The sequence below is a fragment of the Biomphalaria glabrata genome, chromosome 1 (genome assembly GCF_947242115.1).
Source record: "Biomphalaria glabrata chromosome 1, xgBioGlab47.1, whole genome shotgun sequence".
NCBI lineage: Eukaryota > Metazoa > Mollusca > Gastropoda > Planorbidae > Biomphalaria > Biomphalaria glabrata.
Genome location: NC_074711.1, coordinates 65136015 through 65156127, shown reverse-complemented (window position 1 = coordinate 65156127; position 20113 = coordinate 65136015). Strand labels below are relative to the sequence as shown.

The following is a 20113-nucleotide window of genomic DNA, read 5'->3' as shown; positions in this document are numbered from 1 at the left end:
TTTGCTGCACAGAATGCACGACGTGAAGCGATATCAATTTAGATTTGTCACTTGTGCATTATTTAACTAATAAACAACGGTATTATTCATTAAAAGAGTCTTGATGATTACTTTTTGTTAAGTTTACTGATATACTGAACCAATTTGATTTGGGGCTTATATATTTTTGCGTACATTAATTCATGACATATGTCGAATGTCAAAATGCAAGGGGCCCCCAAAGAGGTCAATCCCCCCGGGCCCCCAAATCCCTAGTTACGCCCCTGATTACTTTACTTTATTAGACTAGAATTAGATCTATTAGTTTAGAGATTCTACTATTCTAGAATTTTAGAGTCTAGATTAGATTATTAGATCTAGATATATTATATCTAGATTACTTATTATACTAAGACCTAAGATGCATAGATGATTGATCTATAATGACTATAATCATGGGCGTAGCCAGGATTTTTTTTCGGGGAGGGTTTTGGGGGGGGGTGAATTTCCCCCCCCCCCAACCGCGAAAAAAAATTATATGTATTTATGTGTGTGTGTGTGTGCGTACAAAATCTTTATTACATTCTGACCCTTCATTCTTTCGGAAGACGTTTATTGTGCCCTAGAATAGGTTCTTCCATGAGTTTGTGGAAAAATTGTAGATACTCCGCTATGACTAGCAAAGGGGTCTGCGCTCCCCCAGCGCGGGGCGAAGCCCCGCCGCCAAGCACTATTTCTGATATTGAAAACCAACAAAATGCATATTCTGAGGTATCTACAGTGCATTTTCCTGCTATTTAAAAGTTCTATTTCAAAAACCTAATGTGCTAGACATACTGACTAAGACCCTCCCTCGTCGTTCGGCGCATTTGCCATCAAGCTGTTTCCATAAAATTGTAGACTCCCCGCCATTACTAGCAAGGTGGTCTGGGGGAGCGCTAGCAGCTCCCCAGCGCGGGGCGAAGCCCCACCGCCAAGCACTATTTCTGGTATTGAAAGCCAACAAAATGCATATTCTGAGGTATCTACACTGCATTTTCCTGCTATTAAAAAGTTTTATTTCAAAAACCTAATGTGCTATTCTTACTGACTTAGACCCTCCCACGCCGTTCGGAGCATTTGACGTCAAGCTGTTTCCATAAAAATCTGTCACTGGTAATGTCTGAAGCCTCTTCCCACCTACCATGAGGACCTCCATGAATGAATGAGTGGCGTCAAGTTGTACTAGGATATCATTGCAACTCTTCTTATGCGTAATTCATTTTGTCGGAGAACATGTCCCGCAAACCTCATGCGTCGCTCTCTCACAATCTTACTAAGGGGTCGACTCCCAGTTCGGCATAGGATTTCCTTGATTTAGACCCGATCTCTATAACTGACTCCTAAAATCTGTCTTAGCCATCTTTGTTGAGCTACATTTAGTGTTTTTCGATTTCGATAGATGACTATTCACTGCAGTTTTTTAATGGAGCCCTGCCACTGGTAAAAATGTGTAACCTCTCTTGAATACGCTCTTGGAATTAAGTGACTGTAGTTTGCTTTAGATTTTATATCGAAAAGAGAAGTTTTATCGTCAAAATCTTCTGTTGGGGATTTTCCACCTCAAAATGCTCTGTAGGGGGATCTTAGACTCAAAACACACTTGAAGGATTTTGTAACTTTAAAAAAAAAGCCATCTGTAGAAGAAGGGTTTAAACTCAGAACCCCCGATTGGCTTGGCTACGCTCAAATAATTTTAGTGTGTAATTTGCTTTTTTTTTATATTGAAGATGTATTTTTAGCACCAAACCCCTCTGAATGGGGGTTTAAACTCAAAACCCTTTTGGCAACGCTCATAGCATTTTGAGTGCGTAATTTGCTTTTTTCTTACACTGAAGATGTATTTTTTATCCTCAAACTCTCCTGGCGGGGGGTTTAAACTCAAAACCCCTTTGACTACGCTCACAGACTTTAGAGTGAGTAATTTTCTTTTATTTATATTGAAGAGGTACTTTTTAGCTTCAAACTTCACTGGAGGGGAGTTTAAACTCAAAACCCCTTAGACTACACTCATAACATTTTTAATGTATAATTTGCTTTGTTTTTATTATTAAAGAGGTATTTTTTACCTTCAAACCCCGCTGAAGTGGGGTTTAAACTCAAAACTGAGTCAAAACCCATTTAGATACGCTCATAACAGTTTGAGTGCGTAATTAGCTTTTTTTTTATGTTGAAGAGCGGGTTTATCGTAAATTTTAGACGGGGTTTTAAAATCAAAATCTTCCATAACTGTGCTCTTGAAATTAGGGGATTTTCGTTTGCATTTTTTGTTTGTTTTGTTTTATAGAAGAGGGGGAGTTAACTAAAGAAACCCCAGGTAGGGGGTTTAAAACTCAAAACCCCTGGCAGGGGTTTGTAAACTCAAACCCCCTGGTAGGGGTTTTTTAAACTCGAACCCCTCTGGTAGGGGTGTTTTAAACTCGAACCCTCCTGGTAGGGGTTTTTAAACTCGAACCCCCCTGGTAGGGGGTTTTAAACTCAAAACCCGTTTGGTTGTGCTGGGGCAAGTGATGGTTTAGTATTAAAATCTCACCTAAAATAAACAAAATCAAAGCAAAAAATCAGTCACTAAATTCCGACTCCCCCCCTTGAACCCCAAACCCCCCCCCCCCCCGGCTACGCCCATGAGTATAATACTAACTAACTGTATCTAACTAACTAATAATAGTCGTCACTAATACTAAATTAACTAAATCTAGAGTTCTAGACTAGATCTACATCTACTTAATCTACTTCTATTATAATTATACTTATATCTACTAACTAGATCTATTAGACTAGATCTAGTATTAATTACTATAGAGTATACAGACATAAATACCCATATCTAGTTATAATCATAATTATATTCATCTGAAATCTCTAGATCTAGAGTTACTAAGATATCTACTAGACTCTATCTAGATTTTAGATCTAGTAGTAGTAGTAGTAACTAGTATTTCTTAAATTATTTTTTGATTAAAATATATATATTAATTATTTGATCTAGGTCTAGTAGCTAGATTTAATTCTAGATCCAGATTATGTTTCTGATCATTTCGTTTGTAGAAGATATTAGATCCAGAATATTCTAGAATCTAGATCTAGAGTTAGTTAGAGAGTCAACATGCAGTTTTATCATTACTTCTAAAGGTAACTTATATTAGAACTTGGACAATTACTTCTAATTTCTTTCTATAATAGTATCATTCTAATTCTATTGATTCTATTAAGATCTACATCTATCCCTTAAAGACATTTAAATCTTTTTTCATGTGCACAAATAAATGTTTATTACATTTTGCTAAAGAGATTGGTTGTGCTTTATATTTTTCATGTTTGGCTGTTTCGTCCTTAAAAAAGGTCAAAATAGTTTGTAAAAGTTTAACTAAAGTTTCTTAGTTTAGTTTAACTAATTTTTTCAATTTGTGGTTAACTAAAAGTTTAATTACTTTTTTTTAGTTCAAACTTAGTTTTAGTTTAACTAAAAAAAATTAGTTTAGTTCCCATCACTACCCTTTTGTGATTGAATATTAGGGCCTACTATTTTTAGATTTTTTTAGTTACTTCTTTCATCTCTACGTTACACTTGTATACCCAGTGCCCCATTAACGCCCCACATAGTGCCCAGCGCTCCCTACCGCCCCTTTGGCTCCCAACACCCCCCAATTTCACGAAATCGCCCCCACTGGGGGGGGGGGGAGGGCGCTAGCGCCCCCGTTGAAGACCACTGGTCTAGCATTATTACAAAATCAGTTAAAAGCCTTTTTTAAAAATATATAATCCTTTCTACCATAGGATGAGAAGAATCAAATATTATCAACATCTGTCTGGATATATGAGGTGAGTAGTCTATCTTTCAGCAAAACAGAATTAAACAAGGTTACAAAAGACAGTTTGTGTGGAAACACAAACTCAAAATCGGCCCCGAAGTGGTCCACCCAGGCAGGCTTCAATATTTTCAGAAAGAACATCCGAATGAAATTATATCAAAGACAAATGAGAGATAAGAATGGAGAAAGAAGGTTAACAGATCTTATGTAGTGCCCCAACGGTCCCGCAGATCAAAGGATAGGTGAAAGTAAATGTAACGTTAGATGTGAACCTGGCCTAACTAGTTCTCCTTTCAGACCTTGTGGTCTATAGGGCAGATGATGTTTTTGTGGCCTACGGTTAACGAGGGTGTCATGTAGCCAGCACAACGACCAACCGCCTTTACTTTTCCCCAACTAATGTCAGGTACCCATTAGAGCTGAGTGGCCTCAGAGGCGCCCAAAGATTCCAAAGTTGAAAATTCCAGTCTTCACCAGGATTCGAACCCGGGACCCCGGTTCGGAAGCCAAGCGTTTTACTACACAATCTATTAATTGAATGCCAAGGATTACGGACGATTAAATAAAGAGTTTAGGAAAATGAAGTTTACAAGATTACTATTCGTTTTAAATTAGGTCTAACTTATAATGTATACTAATTAGCTTTTTCTCTTTAAAAAATTGCTTGCATAACTGATTTTAAAAATTAGATTTTTCGCTTTCAGAAAAAATAAAGTAGCCGTTGCATCAGAACTTTGAATGGTCTAAAACAGTGATGCTCAACCTTATTAGACCTGCGGGCCATTTTGACTTTCGAAACGCGTGTCGCGGGCCACATCAACAAAAAGGTACGAAAAATGAAACCGAAATTCACCTGCAACTATTTGAAACTATTGGATTTAGTACTTACATTAATTAATGGGATAGTTAAATTATATCCTTTTTTACGCGTCTTAAAATGTGAGCAACATTGTAGCTACCTTTACCACCAACTTATTTTCTTGTCTCTCTTCGGTAAATATTCTCATCGGTCCTCCAATCTCTAGGCGTAGTTTAACCAAGACGCGGCTCAAACCAAGAAGGCCTTCATATTTTTTTTATAATACCGCTGTACATGTTTTTTTGTTTGAAACAGCCAGACATTCTTTACAAAACAAATATGTTGGCTTATTATCATGTTCTTCAAAAAAGATCCATTTAACTGGTAGATTCTACATTCAGAGTTCCATTTCATAAACTCATAATCGCACACCCGTTAAAGGTCATGGTATCAATCCATCACAGAAAAAGTGAGGGCCCTAACGAAGGTAAATATACATTTACAACTTCTTTTAAGGGGGGGGGGGAGGATTTTCTAATTTTTGTGCCGACGTTTCGGCGGGCCGGATGGAACTACATCGCTGGCCGGATTTGGCCCGCGGGCCGTACTTTGGGCATCACTGGTCTAAATCTACATTACAAAAATTCAAATAAAAATTGATAGACATTTTTAAACGAGTAAAATAGACCAAAAAAAATTACTTTTTGTGACGCTGATTTTTTATTTTTTTAAATTTTTTTTGTAAGAGCGATAACTTTTCTCTTAATAACTAATGAGTGATAGAAAAAAAAAAAGGAACATTTTTACTCCTCGCCAATGCCTTCTCTCCCTCCATGCCAAAGAAAAATCCTGATTACACCAATGTATTAATCTACTCAGAGTATATAAAATGTTAGTATGGTGCTATAGATCCAGACTTGGAAACATTAAAACACAGTAGTCTAGTCTCTAGTCTCTGATTTCTACTGAATATGGCGTGCCAAATGTTCCTGAATGTCTAGTTCTCTATTTACTCTTTATCGAATATAAATGGGAATTTCCACCGATGTATGTTCAAGATATAGAGTATAGACCTTCTGACTAAAATTTATTTTAAGAATATAACATTACAAATTATTACGGTCAATGCCATGCGTGTGACCAAAGATATATATGAACCGTGAAATCTGTAGGAAAATCGTTAGAGCCTTTTTCGAGATCCGTGTCCACTCATTTTTTTTTATCCCATGAAGAATTAGCAAACTAATAAGAGGAATGGTACTAAAAAGCACACCACTAATACCCAGAACTTAGAACGTGACACTATTTTAGGAAGTGGAATAACATGCAAATGGTTCGTAGTTCATAAAATTAAAACGTTTGAGCTTTGGTTAAATATTTGTTTTCTTTAGTGGAAGAAACAAAAAATAGAATAGTGATGTATCAACTATATAGGCTGTCAACAATTAAGGCAAACAAATATATTCAACGGGATTCCTGTTTACAAACAAAAGTGTTAAATTGTCACGCAGTGTTTTGCCACGAAATATACTGTCACAGAAGGTTATGTCATGCAGTTTTGTCACGAAATATACTGTCACAGAGTGTTATGTCATGCAGTTTTGTCACGAAATATACTGTCACAGAGTGTTATGTCATGCAGAGTTTTATCACGAAATATTCTGTCACAGAGTGTTATGTCATGCAGAGTTTTGTCACGAAATATACTGTCACAGAGTGTTATGTCATGCAGAGTTTTGGCACGAAATATTCTGTCACAGAGTGTTATGTCATGCAGAGTTTTGTCACGGAATATACTGTCACAGAGAGATATGTCATGCAGTGTTTCATTAAGCGAGCAGAGTTTATCGGACAAATACGCAACATATTGTATCATAAAATCTAACTAACGACTACGTATCACTTGAACTTATTGTGCTCCACTTCACTGGAATCATTTCGCGCTATTGTATACATAAACGCGTGTAAGTAAGATTACATTATTAGGGAAGTAACAAACTGCTTGATACTTTCTCTAGGAGTGGAAAGATGAAATGTTACAGTGGTCACCCAGTGACTATGAAGGTCAGACCGCCATCATGATACCAGCTGACAATGTTTGGCTTCCAGACATATTCATATTTAACAGGTCAGATAAAAAGTGATTTTTAATATTTCAAAATAATTTCTAGTACTGTCAAGTTATGATAACAATACCGTAAAAACAACACAGAGTTAATTCCCTTATAATGTGGTGTTTAGATTTTGAGATGTAATAATCTTTAGTCTTTACTTTGTTTCTTGTCCAATTCCCTGACCTTTGAACAATTTTGTTTTCTCTTTACATCTCTTCATTGCTTTTTTTTACATATGTGTCCTACTGAATTTTTACCTAAAAACCTCAATGTAATGAGCAATCAAGCAATTAATTTTTTATAAGGATTAGAGTAATTGAACAGCTTAAATTAATCCTGCAAAATATTTTTTTAACAGAGCTAACCCATTTCCTAGAAGTACTCCTTCATTGCGCTAATATTTTAGTGTGGTGAGCTCCGATTGGTATAGGAGTATCTTGTGATAAGTAACAAATATTAAGTAAAATGTTGTGAGTACTGGGTGATGGGTACTATTTGATGAGTACTGTAAGTTGATGACGGTGTGATAAGTACTGTGTAATGAGTAAAAGTACCAAGCTGTTTGTATAATTTTGCGGGTACTTGTTGACTGAAGTAAATACATTTTTATTGATCGCGATGTTTCAGAGCTGGGACCAACATGGATGGTTTTGTCAATGTCAACGGCAGTAAGGTGGCAGTACAGTACGATGGTACCGTCCGATGGATGGTCCCTCTGATGGTGTCTAGCGTGTGTGCGGTGGATGTGACATACTTCCCTTACGACCGCCAAGCCTGCAACATCAAGTTCGGTTCCTGGATCTATGACATGGAACAGGTTGACGTCATCATCAAGTCCAAGCTACCAGACCTGGAGCATTATGTTGTCAACAGCGAGTAAGTGACTGTCCAATGAAAGCACTTCTCAAAGTCAATTTAATGGCATCTTAAGACGCTTTAGAATTTATACAAAGTGTATATTAACTCTTTCTGTCTATCTCTCTGTTTGTCCGGTAACAAGTATGTACACATCATTTCTCCCACACCCAATCTCAAATCAAGTTGAAATTTTGCACAAAAAAAACAACAGCTAACAAGAATCAATAACAAAAACAACAACAATTAGTAGATTAACTAACAAGGGAAAGAAAGTGTACTTGAAAGAGGTGTAGCGGTATAAGTTGAATTAGTCCCCTTTATACAAGTGTAGAGAATTAGGTGGTCGCTAAAAAGTTTGAAACTAACAAAAGATAGCTATGAAAACTTCTATTTTCATTAACACTTCACTGGGTCAGTGCTTAGTGTATTGGCTTGAGAAGACTTGAGCCCTCTAGTTTGAATTCAACTCATATCACAAGATAACCCCCCACCCTTTCTTTCTCACACCCCTCCTCCCTTTCCCAACTGGTCGGGACAGGTGATAGGATCATAGTGCGTTGAGAACGCTAAGAGCATGAAATTGCGCCAACAAAAACAATGTTAAAACTATTTCTAATCGCACAGATTTATTACTGTTAGTCTAGCTCTATTACAAATTTAATGACATGACTGATCCAAATTAATTGATACAATAACTTTTAGTATAAGCTTTGTCGTTGTTGTTGTTTTTTTAAAGTATCTACTTCTACTGTTGTTGTTCCTAGTGTAATAAGTCGCTGAATGTTAAGAGATGACTTCAGGTAAAGTTTTAGTGACCGTCCAAGTGCATAATAGACAAAGACGTTGGTATTTATTTTTAGTAGAACTAAGGAAATAAAAAGAATAGAGTCAATCTATATTATAAGTTTTCAACATTACTTTAAAAAACAAAACAAAACAAAAAAAAAACTTCTGTTTTCTTTGAATGCAACAAACTAAAAAAAAAACGAGTAGGCCATGAGATCTTTAGCATTAAACTTTGAATTTATAAAAGTTTTCATATAGAAGTAGGCTATTTTTAACCACTACAAAAATACTACTTTATCAAACTTTATACCATAGTTAAATACTACACCAGACCATAGTCACCATATGCACATGACAACGCTGTCATTCAGCATTCTCCAAAAAAATGTATTTACAATGTATTTTTGTATGTCTTGACTATAGTGTCTCTAATGTAGACGTTTCACAAAGTCTGATTTATGTATCTAAATACTTACAGGTATGATTTACAAAATGTCAGTCTGACTCGCAGTGTGTTGGACAGCAACTGCTGTGCAGGCGGAGGGCGCCATCCTATGGTGGAGCTGAGACTCGAGCTCAGGCGCAAGTCTCTTTACTACGACTACATAGTCATTGCACCCACCATTATGCTGTGCGTGCTGACTTTGGCCTCCTTCCTGCTGCCCTGTGACCGAGGAGAGAAGATGGCCATTGGACTGACCGTCTTCTTAACGCTGTACGTTCTGCAGCTCCGTATTGCGGACAATGTACCGGACACCAACTCCACGCCAATACTAGGTAATTAAATACTAGCTTACAGCTATAGTACCAGACAACAACTCCACACCAATACTAGGTAATTAAATACTAGCTTACAGCTATAGTACCAGACACCAACTCCACACCAATACTAGGTTATTAAATACTAACTTACAGCTATAGTACCAGACACCAACTCCACACCAATACTAGGTTATTAAATACTAGCTTACAGCTATAGTACCAGACACCAACTCCACACCAATACTAGGTTATTAAATACTAGCTTACAGCTATAGTACAAGACACCAACTCCACACCAATACTAGGTTATTAAATACTAGCTTACAGCTATAGTACCAGACACCAACTCCACACCAATACTAGGTTATTAAATACTAGCTTACAGCTATAGTACCAGACACCAACTCCACACCAATACTAGGTTATTAAATACTAGCTTACAGCTATAGTACCAGACACCAACTCCACACCAATACTAGGTTATTAAATACTAGCTTACAGCTATAGTACCAGACACCAACTCCACACCAATACTAGGTAATTAACAACGAGTTTGCAGCAATAGTACCAGACACCAACTCCACGCTAATACTAGGTAATTAACAACTATAGTTATATAACAACTTACAATCGTGTCTCTTTAAATATAGAACAGAGAACAGAGTGTTTTGTTGAATATAGATCCAGTTGTAAAAGACTAACAATCATGTCTGTTAAAAATAATATATAAAACTATAACACACGCTCTGTTATGGTGTAGGACCAAATGAAAGAAGAGCCGTAGAGAACAATGATCCTAGCATTACGACATTAGTAAATGTACTATTTATGTTACCATTACCACTTGTCCTACACCCACAACCCAATAATAACACCTAGCCCCATAGTTTCATTCCATTGCTTGTGACTGCCATTTATGGTATCTGGATAATCATCTCTGATATTAATTGGAAACTATTAAAATCGGCGATAGATGTTCAACTTATTTAAACATTGAAAAAAAAGGTATTAATTAGAAAAATTTATATCAGTGAGTGGTAGGTGTTGAAAACAAAACGGTATGGGGCTGAAATACCCCCCACCCCCCAGTCCAAAAACAAAAACACTTTTTTGTTTCACCACATTATCTTTACCTTCTTCTCAGTAACATTTGTACCGTAGTGTCGAAATAGTGGGGTGAATTAAAGAAAGATTTAAAGGAGGCAATTAAAAACATCCCAAAGACCAAGCACCCCCCCCCTCCACCCTCCAAAACAAAGTTAAAGACGATCTAGTTTGCTAAGATGAAATAACTGATTGATAGGGTAAGATTATAGTCAAGTACTTCATGCAACATATTATGCAAATTGAAATGCACCCAGTAATTTCTTTATTCCTACTAGTAAATGAGCGCCTTCAGTTTGATTTTTGTTGGAATCAACTTGTTAACGTTGTTGTGCATTAATCAATATTTTAAATCTTTGTTTCTTTTAAAAAATATTCCTTAACTGCACTTCAAGTTCCAATAAGTCCCTTAAACAAAATTCAACTGTATTCTTCCATCAGGTGTGTTTATGTTAATTGTGATGACTTTCAACTGTGTCTCCCTCATCATGGCCACCATTGTTATGAACATCAAGAAGCGAGGCGATGAATGCCCATGCCCGAACGTTCCTTCTTGGCTCTTTGGCGTGTGCCACCATGTCATTGGCAGGATCGTCTGCACCAGTTACTTCGGCAGTGAGCCCATTGGACTTCCTGCATTGCAGCTAGACTATCACAAAAGAAAGACAACTAATTCACAGTCCAGAAATTCTGTGGGCAATAAGTGTGCCAGTTCCAGAGTTGGTTCTGCTCAAAGACGTGATTCCATTGGGCAAGAGACTATAGAGACGGAGCAATCGGTTGCAGACTCTAAGAGCGTTCAACGGAATGCAAAGAGGCAAGCTGCAGGGGAAGCTAGCAAAGTGAAACACGTCACCATCTCCGATGTCACAGTGACACCAAGAGCCAGTTTCGAGCACCAGCAAGCCCCTCGCGTCTGCTACGATCCTCATAAGACCCCCCGTCCTCAAAGCGAGGGGGAGATTGAAATGAGGCTGAGAAAAAACAGAACATCAGTTACGGGGTCAAAGATAGACGTGTCCGTGACCCCGAGGCTGTCCAGCGAAGTTAGCGACCCGGGCATTGGACATTCGGGGTCCAGGAGCACTGACGAAGTGTACATGATGAAAAGAAGGTGGTTCTATGTGGCGGAAGTTGTGGACAAGTTTCTTTTTCTGGTGTACTTAGTGTTACTGACCACTTCAATCTTCACTGTCCTCTTTCTCATACCGGTCTACTTTAGGAATGACTGATGATATCTGACCAGCCCTTTGTGGTTAATTGATGTCTACTTTGAAATGACTGATGTCTGACCAGCCCTTTGTTTTTAATTGATGTCTACTTTAGGAATGACTGATGATATCTGACCACTCCTTTGTGGTTAATTGATATCTACTTTAGGAATGACTGATGATATCTGACCACTCCATTGTAGTTTATTGATATTTTAATATAATACAAAAATAACATGCTAAGAGCATCTGTCATTATAAAGACACCAGTAAATGTTCGCTTTTTTTATTACAAAACTTACACCAACTCTATCTGTCTGTCTGTCTGTCTGTCTGATACAAATTTTGAACACGTATTTCTTCCACCTCCCAGTCTCGGATCAATTCAAACTTTTCACAATTATTCATTATTCCTAACAAACTATGAATCAATCAAAGAATTAACCAAAAAATAAATTAAATAAACGCAATGAAATAATTTTGTTTGATATAGAAAAAGAGAAATAAATCTTACATTATTGAGATATAAGGCTTTAAATGGGGGAGCTCTTTACATTACATACGTTAAGTGAGTATGTTTTACATTTTGATTGACATTATTCTTGTGTTATCTACATAGAGTGTGGACCGTGTGATTGGGGCTTTTTTTGCAAGATTGGAAATCGGACCTTTTTTTGAGGCATATACTATTGGATACACTAACTATATTTAATAAAGGAATAGATCACCATTTTAGGTATTTTAATATGCCACTGTTCGCATCGAAAGCTCTTCGAAAAAGCTGCTATTTAGGGCAATTTCACTATTTTGAAAATTAAGGAAGATAAAGAGTATTTAATTAGGCACTATCAATTTATTTGTTACCGGCGCATTGATCTACACCTATTGCTATATAAGTCCTAGACTGCCAAGGGCGCATTATTATTATTATTTTGTTATCAGATACATTAACTTCTAAACGGTTCGATATGCTATGACTTGTGGTTGAAAAATAATTTATTAGATTACCTCCCTTGCAACATCACCGAGCAATTCACACACATATCAGGTTTACTGGACTAGAATATTTTCAAATTTAAGTTTGCAGCATACAGTAGAACGCCGTTTATACTGAAGTTAGTTATCCGGAGCGTCAAATATCCGGACTTCCTTTTTAAAATTTTTGTTTTCACAGTACGTATATAAGTGGACTTGCATCGAAAGATCAGCGATTCTTTCTCTAAATAATCGTCTTAAATGTCCGCTTATGGTGAGCTTGTAGCGTCCCAGAGAAATTCCCAAAATAGTATTAGAAACCATGTACGTTTTTGCAAGAAATGTAGATTTTTTTGAATTTATATCTATAATCCTACGTAGATCTAAGCATTTTCTTAGTTATCTTTTGATTTATAACTTAAGGCCAATACTTGGATATCACGTGACAGTACTGTCAATGTAGACAATGTCTAGAAGCTGAAGAATATGTTTACAATATTGTTTTTACTAGTTTGAAACTTGCAATATTTATGATTGCAAGAGCTGGCAGTTCAAAGAATTATCAAACTGTTAAAGTATATGCTTAACAAAACATCAGTTTAAATGGTGAACAGAATGTCAGGTGGAATGGATATCAAAATGTCAGATTAAATGGTTAACAAATTTTCATGTTAACAGTTTAACAAAATGTCAGATTGAATGGCTAACAAAATGTCAGATGGATAGGAGATCAAAATGTCAGGTAGTATGGCTAAGTAGATGACATGATAATTGCAGCTGCTTAATGATATTATCTAGATTTGTGTATCTTTTCTTGTCATAGTAACAAATGTGATGTATTTGAAGAATTACTTTATGGTTTTATTTTAAAAGAAATAAACGTAGAAAGTTATGAATGAAATAAATAAAAAACAACTCTGTTATTTTGATAGTCACGCGTAATACTTACTAGATAGAAACATGTGTCTTCTTCTACTTCTCTCTCTCTCTCTCTCTCTCTGTAGTAGTAAATATTAGGTTAAGGTAGGGTTGGGAGTTGGGATAAGATTTCTCAGTTTGGCCCAATATGTAAGTAAGATAAATATGACATCTTTCAAGATATTTCATGGTTGTCTCTCTTTATACCGGAGAACTCTTTACAAGACGACAAAGTACATCTTCTGAAAACAACAAATTCCCAAATGTAAAACCTTTTTGTTTGCTGAAATAGATGTTACAATTAGGTGCGATGACCAATATCGACTTCACACTGGCAATGACCATATGACACTCTTCAAGTGCTTGAAATAAGGTAGGCCTATAACAAATTTATTTATTCAAGTTTTTCTATTTATTAAATAATTAGTTAACGTGTTTCATTTTCAATTGCTGAGAAGTTTCAAATAAAATTTAATAAGCAAAACATTCTTGTTAACAAGAAATTTTTTCATTTAAACATTCGTATCAATATAAACCAATTTAAAACAATGAAAGAGTTGGCTTTATTCAAACTGCCATAAATCCAAAGACCAGCAATACAAATATAAGCCGGTGAGGCCATGATTTTTACATCACTTGTGACTCAATTGAACACTTTTTGCTGATAAAATGTGTTTTAAAAAATTACAGCCGCCAATGATAGCTGCTGTAAGAATCTTCTCTTTAAAAAAAGCATCGGTAGTAGTTGGTAAAATTGCGGCATTGAAACTAATCAATCAGTTCAAACAATCAATTTCACTTTGCAAAGTTACACAGATTAAAATTCTAGTCAATATATTAACGTTATTGGACCCATTTTAGATTTGTCAATTGAAAAACTGCACAATGGCTCTTAAACAAGGTTTACCCCTGACCTCTACTACACACATTATGACAGAACCGTCTGTCTCGGGATCGAATGTCTCTATATGCAATTTGTCGTCGACCTGGTCACGTGAGAAAGGCGATATAAAGACATCCTTCAGTTTTTGCCGGTATCTCATGTCATGGTTTGGGATTTCCCAGACAAAGACGTCAAGCAGATCGTCCATCAGGCACTCCTTCAGGTGAACCATTTCAAAGCTGCTGACTCCTCGCTGGAACCTTTCTCGCGTTAGGTGCTCAAAGACGCATCCCTTGACGACAGCGGAGTAGATGGCGTCGATGACGTGGTTGTAGTAACTCATGGAGGCCATGTGGTGGTGGCTGTCCGTCTCGTGATACCCAACTCTAGAACTGACACAGTAAGCGTCTTGTGGCTTGGGCACATCCAGCACTTGGTGGGATGAGTATGTGGTGTTCTCTGGGCAAAACTTGCCTAGTTCCTCATCGATTGGCGCTCTCTTCTTCTGAGCTGTTTGTACAGGGCAAATACTAACAATAGCTGAAGCCAACAGTAACTTTTGGTCGTTGGATAGAAAGTTACACTTGAAGGATAAGTTTTTCGTTGATTTGGCAAATGATTGTATTTCAATGGTCAAGTTCCATTTAGAAACATTAATGTCATAGAGCTCTTTGTAGCACAACAAATGCAAACTGGCTGCAAAGAATGTGATGCCCATATTCTGAAGATAGTTGGCCATGTCGAAATAGAACATATTACCCTGGTCGTCATAGGGTTGTGTAAAAGTGTAGAAGTATAAGGCATTATTCAGGTAGATCAAATTAAACAATGAAGGCAAGCCTGGAAATGGGCGAAAAAACATTTTAAATAAAGATACATATGTGATCGCTCTCTACATTGATTAAAAAACAAATCTATAGATAGATTACAGAGTTCGTGTTGTCGAAACGTCAAGACAACAGACATAGTTCTAGATCTTTAAAAGGCAAAAATGACATTCTAATAAATGTACGTGTATATACCTTTGCTCGATGACAGTAATTCGTGAAAGACATTGGCCCTCTTGGTTCTTAAACAAATCATTTCCACAAGCAAGGAGTCAAAAGTAATTTTATTAATGAAATCATTCCGAATGACTTGAAAGGGGAAAAAAAAACTTTGTACTACGTCACTCGGAATAGTTCGACTAAAAAATGTCTTTTCAACAATAGTAGTGATGAAGGTTAATAAATATTTTGCACGAGAGTTATGGAGTGTGTGTGTGTCTGTTCCTATGGTGACGGTGGGAAGATGTTAGCGATTGGATGTGAATGATGATAGGCGCCACTGTCGTTTTGGATTCAGTTAGGACAGAACGTGAGACTGAAAGGTTGTGTTATTGTAGTGAGTTAAATTTTGTTACAAAGTATTACTACTAAAATCTAGTACATTGATGTTATCTCATATTAACTAGATTGTATTTTTATTATAATAAAAGTTATATTTAGTATTGGTCACAACGAGGCTATTCAAGTGATTTCAAAGTTTTACAAGCTAAAATCTAAGACGTCTCCAGTCTCCAGTCGTTAAGGTGTCTACAAGTACATTGGTCAACGACCGTCCATAACAAAGAGTTCCTATAGCATTTAATTTCATGACATTTTCCACTAGGTTACACGGGTTAGTTAGACTAAAAAATATCTTTTTCAACTCGAGAAAGCAGACGAGGGTTATTAAAAATTGGAGTAAAGGCTCTAAGAAAAAAAAAAATATATATATATATTCAGCATTCCGAAGTAAACTAATGGCGATAATTACATATTTGGGATGGTTTAGCAGGTAAATTAAATGTACCATAACTCCTAAAAGAGATTTTATACACTCCTTTGGTGTTAAGTTTTTGTTATGTTTGTTTTTTTTACTAAAAAGTATAAAACAAAATATTTATGTATATAAGATTCTTATGATTCCTAACAAGAAAATTACATGTAGTATAAGCTTTATAAAAGTCCGATTGACAATTATTTAAAGTTAAATTGTTTTTCATAAAATATCTGGTGAAAACGATATTCGATAATTAGGTTTTAGCAACAATTTAGCAAGAAAATTGATTGATATAAAATTAGAAAAGTGATTTTCATTGCCGTCATTTTAGTTCAATTTTCATGTAAAACATTCGGATCAATATTTCTTCCGTGTAACATAATCTCCCTTACCCTGTGATAGACGGACATATGGTCAATTTACACAAAAGTAATAGAGGCTTTTCCGCTAACTCTGGGCACTAAAAAGACATCAATAATATCTCCACCTATCAATTAACAGAAATATCTATTAACAAGTTTACTTATTCAGACCTACTTTAATGAACTTTGACCTACATAGTCTGGTCGCTTCACAGCTAATTAGAGAGTTAGTGTAATGATATGAAATGATCATTTTACCAAAAGAGTCGTAGGAGTCAAATGACAGTCCCGGATGTTGATACACTATTTTCTGTTTGGCTTTGTCAGTGTGAATGACCTTGATTGGCAGGTGTCTCTGGGCATTGAGATATCTGTTGAATGAAAGAACACAAAAAAATAAAATAAAACATTCAACTTAATACACATCACTTACCATCCACCAATGGTATTTGTTATTATTTAGTGAAATACGTTTGATGTAAATCATATTTCTTTTATATTTCTTGTCTCAGTTTTTCTCTATCCTCTCAATCTCTGTATCTCTCCCAGTCCCTCTGTCACTGTATCTCTCCCAATCCTTCTGTCACTGTATCTCTACCAGTCCCTCTGTCAGTGTATCTCTACCAGTCCCTGTGTCACTGTTTCTCTACCAGTCCCTTTGTCACTGTATCTCTCCCAGTCCCTCTGTCACTGTTTCTCTCCCAGTCCCTCTGTCACTGTATCTCTACCAGTCCCTGTGTCACTGTATCTCTTTCAGTCCCTCTGTCATTGAATCTCTCCCAGTCCCTCTGTCACTGTATCTCTTTCAGTCCCAAACACTGTATCTCTCCCAGTCCCTCTGTCACTGTATCTCTTTCAGTCCCTCTGTCACTGTATCTCTTTCAGTCCCTCTGTCACTGTATCTCTCCCAGTCCCTCTGTCACTGTATCTCTTTCAGTCCCTCTGTCACTGTATCTCTACCAGTCCCTTTGTCACTGTATCTCTTTCAGTCCCTCTTTCACTGTATCTCTCCCAGTCCCTCTGTCACTGTATCTCTCCCAGTCCCTCTGTCACTGTATCTCTCCCAGTCCCTCTGTCACTGTATCTCTCCCAGTCCCTCTGTCACTGTTTCTCCCCATCCATCTGTCACTGTATCTCTCCCAGTCCCTCTGTCACTGTATCTCACCAAGTCCCCCTGTCACTGTATCTCTCCTAGTCCCTCTGTCACTGTATCTCACCCAGTCCCTCTGTCACTTTATCTCTCCCAGTCCCTCTGTCACTGTATCTCTTTCAGTCCCTCTGTCACTGTATCTCTTTCAGTCCCTCTGTCACTGTATCTCTCCCAGTCCCTCTGTCACTGTATCTCACCCAGTCCCTCTGTCACTGTATCTCACCAAGTCCCTCTGTCACTGTATCTCTCCTAGTCCCTCTGTCACTGTATCTCACCCAGTCCCTCTGTCACTTTATCTCTCCCAGTCCCTCTGTCACTGTATCTCTTTCAGTCCCTCTGTCACTGTATCTCTTCCAGTCCCTCTATCACTGTATCTCTTTCAGTCCCTCTATCATTGTATCTCTCCTCACCCCTCTCTATCATCCCTATTTACCCTTCTCCCCCCATTTTCCAAAAGGTATTCACGCATCTAGAAATATCAAGGTACTTTAGAAATACTTCAAGAACATTTTAGACATCCGTTACAAGCACATTCAAAGAATTCCATGCACAAGGTTATACAGTTGTAATATGCACAATGTTATAGCGATGTAACACGCAAAAGGTTCTAGCGACGTAACATGCATGAGGCTATAGCGCTGTGAGACGTTTAAAGTTCAAACAGTAAAATTTTGTTTGATTAGAGGTTGAGCTTTTTTTTTTTTTTTTTTTTACAAGCTTACATTCTTATTTCAGACATCTTGCAGTATCACAGGGATTGAACTGGGGACCATCAAAAGCGCATATTACTACTTTAGTATTCCATTTGTGTGTATATATATAAATAAACATATTATGTTGCATATATCTATACACGTTGTCCGTTAATATGGCGAGCTTCAGCTTCAAACCACTTCACTTACCAGCCATCCATTGAATTACCTTGTAGACAGTGTGTAACTTCAAAGCTTATTCAAACGTACACAGATGCTGTATTCAACAAAATGTTACTAAGCAACAAAAAAGTGTGAAACTCTTACATTAGCCATGCATTGCTCACAGATAAATCTTGATTGACATTCGGCATGTTACACCCAATCAATTCTCTACTTTCACTAGCTGCAGATCTACACAAACTTTTTATCTTAAGTCAGTATATACATGATCTTCATCCACAAGTTCTGACAACATTTATATACACTTCAGAACGCTTTTAACATACTATCAGATTCACTTCACGGTTGTGTGTAAGGAGCATTGAAATTGTTAAATGGTATGTAAGTAGTGAAACAGGACACCAAAAGTAGTGTACACAGTTCTACTCGCTATATTGCATTTCATAACTTTATTGAGACTGTCCACTGTCCACTTTGTAGACTTTAACGTTGGCTGTGAATCATACTGTTGGTTAATCATACATTTAGAGATTTAGATTATGGAAGGAGATGTGGTTTTACTAAAAAAATTTTGCGAGTCATGATATGATTTTTCAATATATATATATATATAGTATATATAATAATAATGTCTTATAGGATCAGTCTAGTTAGTGTTTCATATGACTATAACTACCGAGTTACGACCTACATATTTTGTCACATCTAACTTTATGGCAGATTTAAAAGAAAAGGCATCACAAAGATTAAACATAATAAAACACCTAGCAGGAACATCCTGGGGAGCTGAAAAGAAAACCTTAAGACAGTTATACACTGGATATGTCAGATCTGTAATGGATAACTGTCTCTCCATACAAGTAGCTGCCAACAAAACCTATCAATCATCATTAGATACAATCCAAAACCAAGCCTTGCGGTTAATTAGTGGAGGTATGAGAACTACTCCCACAGCAGCCTGTGAAATAGACTCCAATATTGAACCTCTTAAGTTAAGGCGCAACAGAGCAGCATTAGAAGCTATTGAGAGATACAGAAGGTTGGAGGACGATCATCCAAATAAATTACTAACACAGAGAAATAGGAAAAACAACCAAAAAAAGCAAAGGACTCTGATCCAACTTACTGACGAACTAGCCCTAAAACACCACCTACCCAATAACAGAGAAAAAATTACCAGGTTTTCAAACATTACACCCGGACTAAACTACAAACAACCAACCATCAAAACACATTTACTAAATAACACCTTAACAAAAGAATCAAATCCACTGGAGCTCAAAGTAGGCACGCTTGAAACAATCGAAAGCTATCCAAAAACAGCTATCCATATTTATACAGACGGATCGGCTTTCAAAGCTACCATCAATGCTGGTCTTGGTGCCTTCCTGGTCTTCCCTAAAAATAAACACTTTGAGATAAGCGCACCCTGTGGTGATTACTGCTCAAACTTCCAAGCCGAAATTGAGGCAATTACCATAGCACTCCAGACAGTAGAAAACAAATTATATGAAGGAGTGCAACCACCATCAGATATTGTTGTCTTTACAGACTCCCAATCTACTCTGGAAGCACTTAACAGCAGCACCTCAAACAGCCCAAGAGAGTTGACAACACTCAGTGTGATAATCCACCAGATGATATCAAAATTAAATATCAATATTACACTACAGTGGATCCCTG

The 20113-nt window shown here is 36.9% G+C and overlaps 2 protein-coding genes across 4 annotated transcripts in view; one reads left to right on the top strand and one right to left on the bottom strand.

Moving 5' to 3' along the window:
• Positions 1 to 13362, top strand: part of LOC106074120 (neuronal acetylcholine receptor subunit beta-3-like) — a 31511-nt gene extending 18149 nt beyond the window's left edge. Inside the window, exons 1-6 of one of the 3 annotated variants that reach the window (XM_056008339.1) lie at positions 2877 to 3150; positions 3796 to 3840; positions 6648 to 6757; positions 7371 to 7619; positions 8866 to 9164; positions 10695 to 13362. In XM_056008339.1, coding sequence (XP_055864314.1) covers positions 6663 to 6757; positions 7371 to 7619; positions 8866 to 9164; positions 10695 to 11485 — 1434 coding nt within the window. In that variant the 5' untranslated portion in view covers positions 2877 to 3150; positions 3796 to 3840; positions 6648 to 6662 and the 3' untranslated portion in view covers positions 11486 to 13362. Of the gene's footprint in view, positions 1 to 2876; positions 3151 to 3795; positions 3841 to 4576; positions 4658 to 6647; positions 6758 to 7370; positions 7620 to 8865; positions 9165 to 10694 lie in introns of those variants that run through there. The other 2 variants (XM_056008330.1, XM_056008346.1) reach the window with 2 other exon arrangements.
• Positions 13363 to 13468: 106 nt separating this feature from the next.
• On the bottom strand, positions 13469 to 18654 carry LOC129922406 (uncharacterized). Its single transcript, XM_056008353.1, has 3 exons — positions 18575 to 18654; positions 16664 to 16776; positions 13469 to 15080 (listed from the first exon to the last, which is right to left on the bottom strand). Exons 1-3 carry the CDS (start codon positions 18619 to 18621, stop codon positions 14224 to 14226), a joined length of 1017 nt encoding a protein of 338 aa, XP_055864328.1. The 5' UTR covers positions 18622 to 18654; the 3' UTR covers positions 13469 to 14223.
• Between the last annotated feature and the right edge of the window lie 1459 nt (positions 18655 to 20113).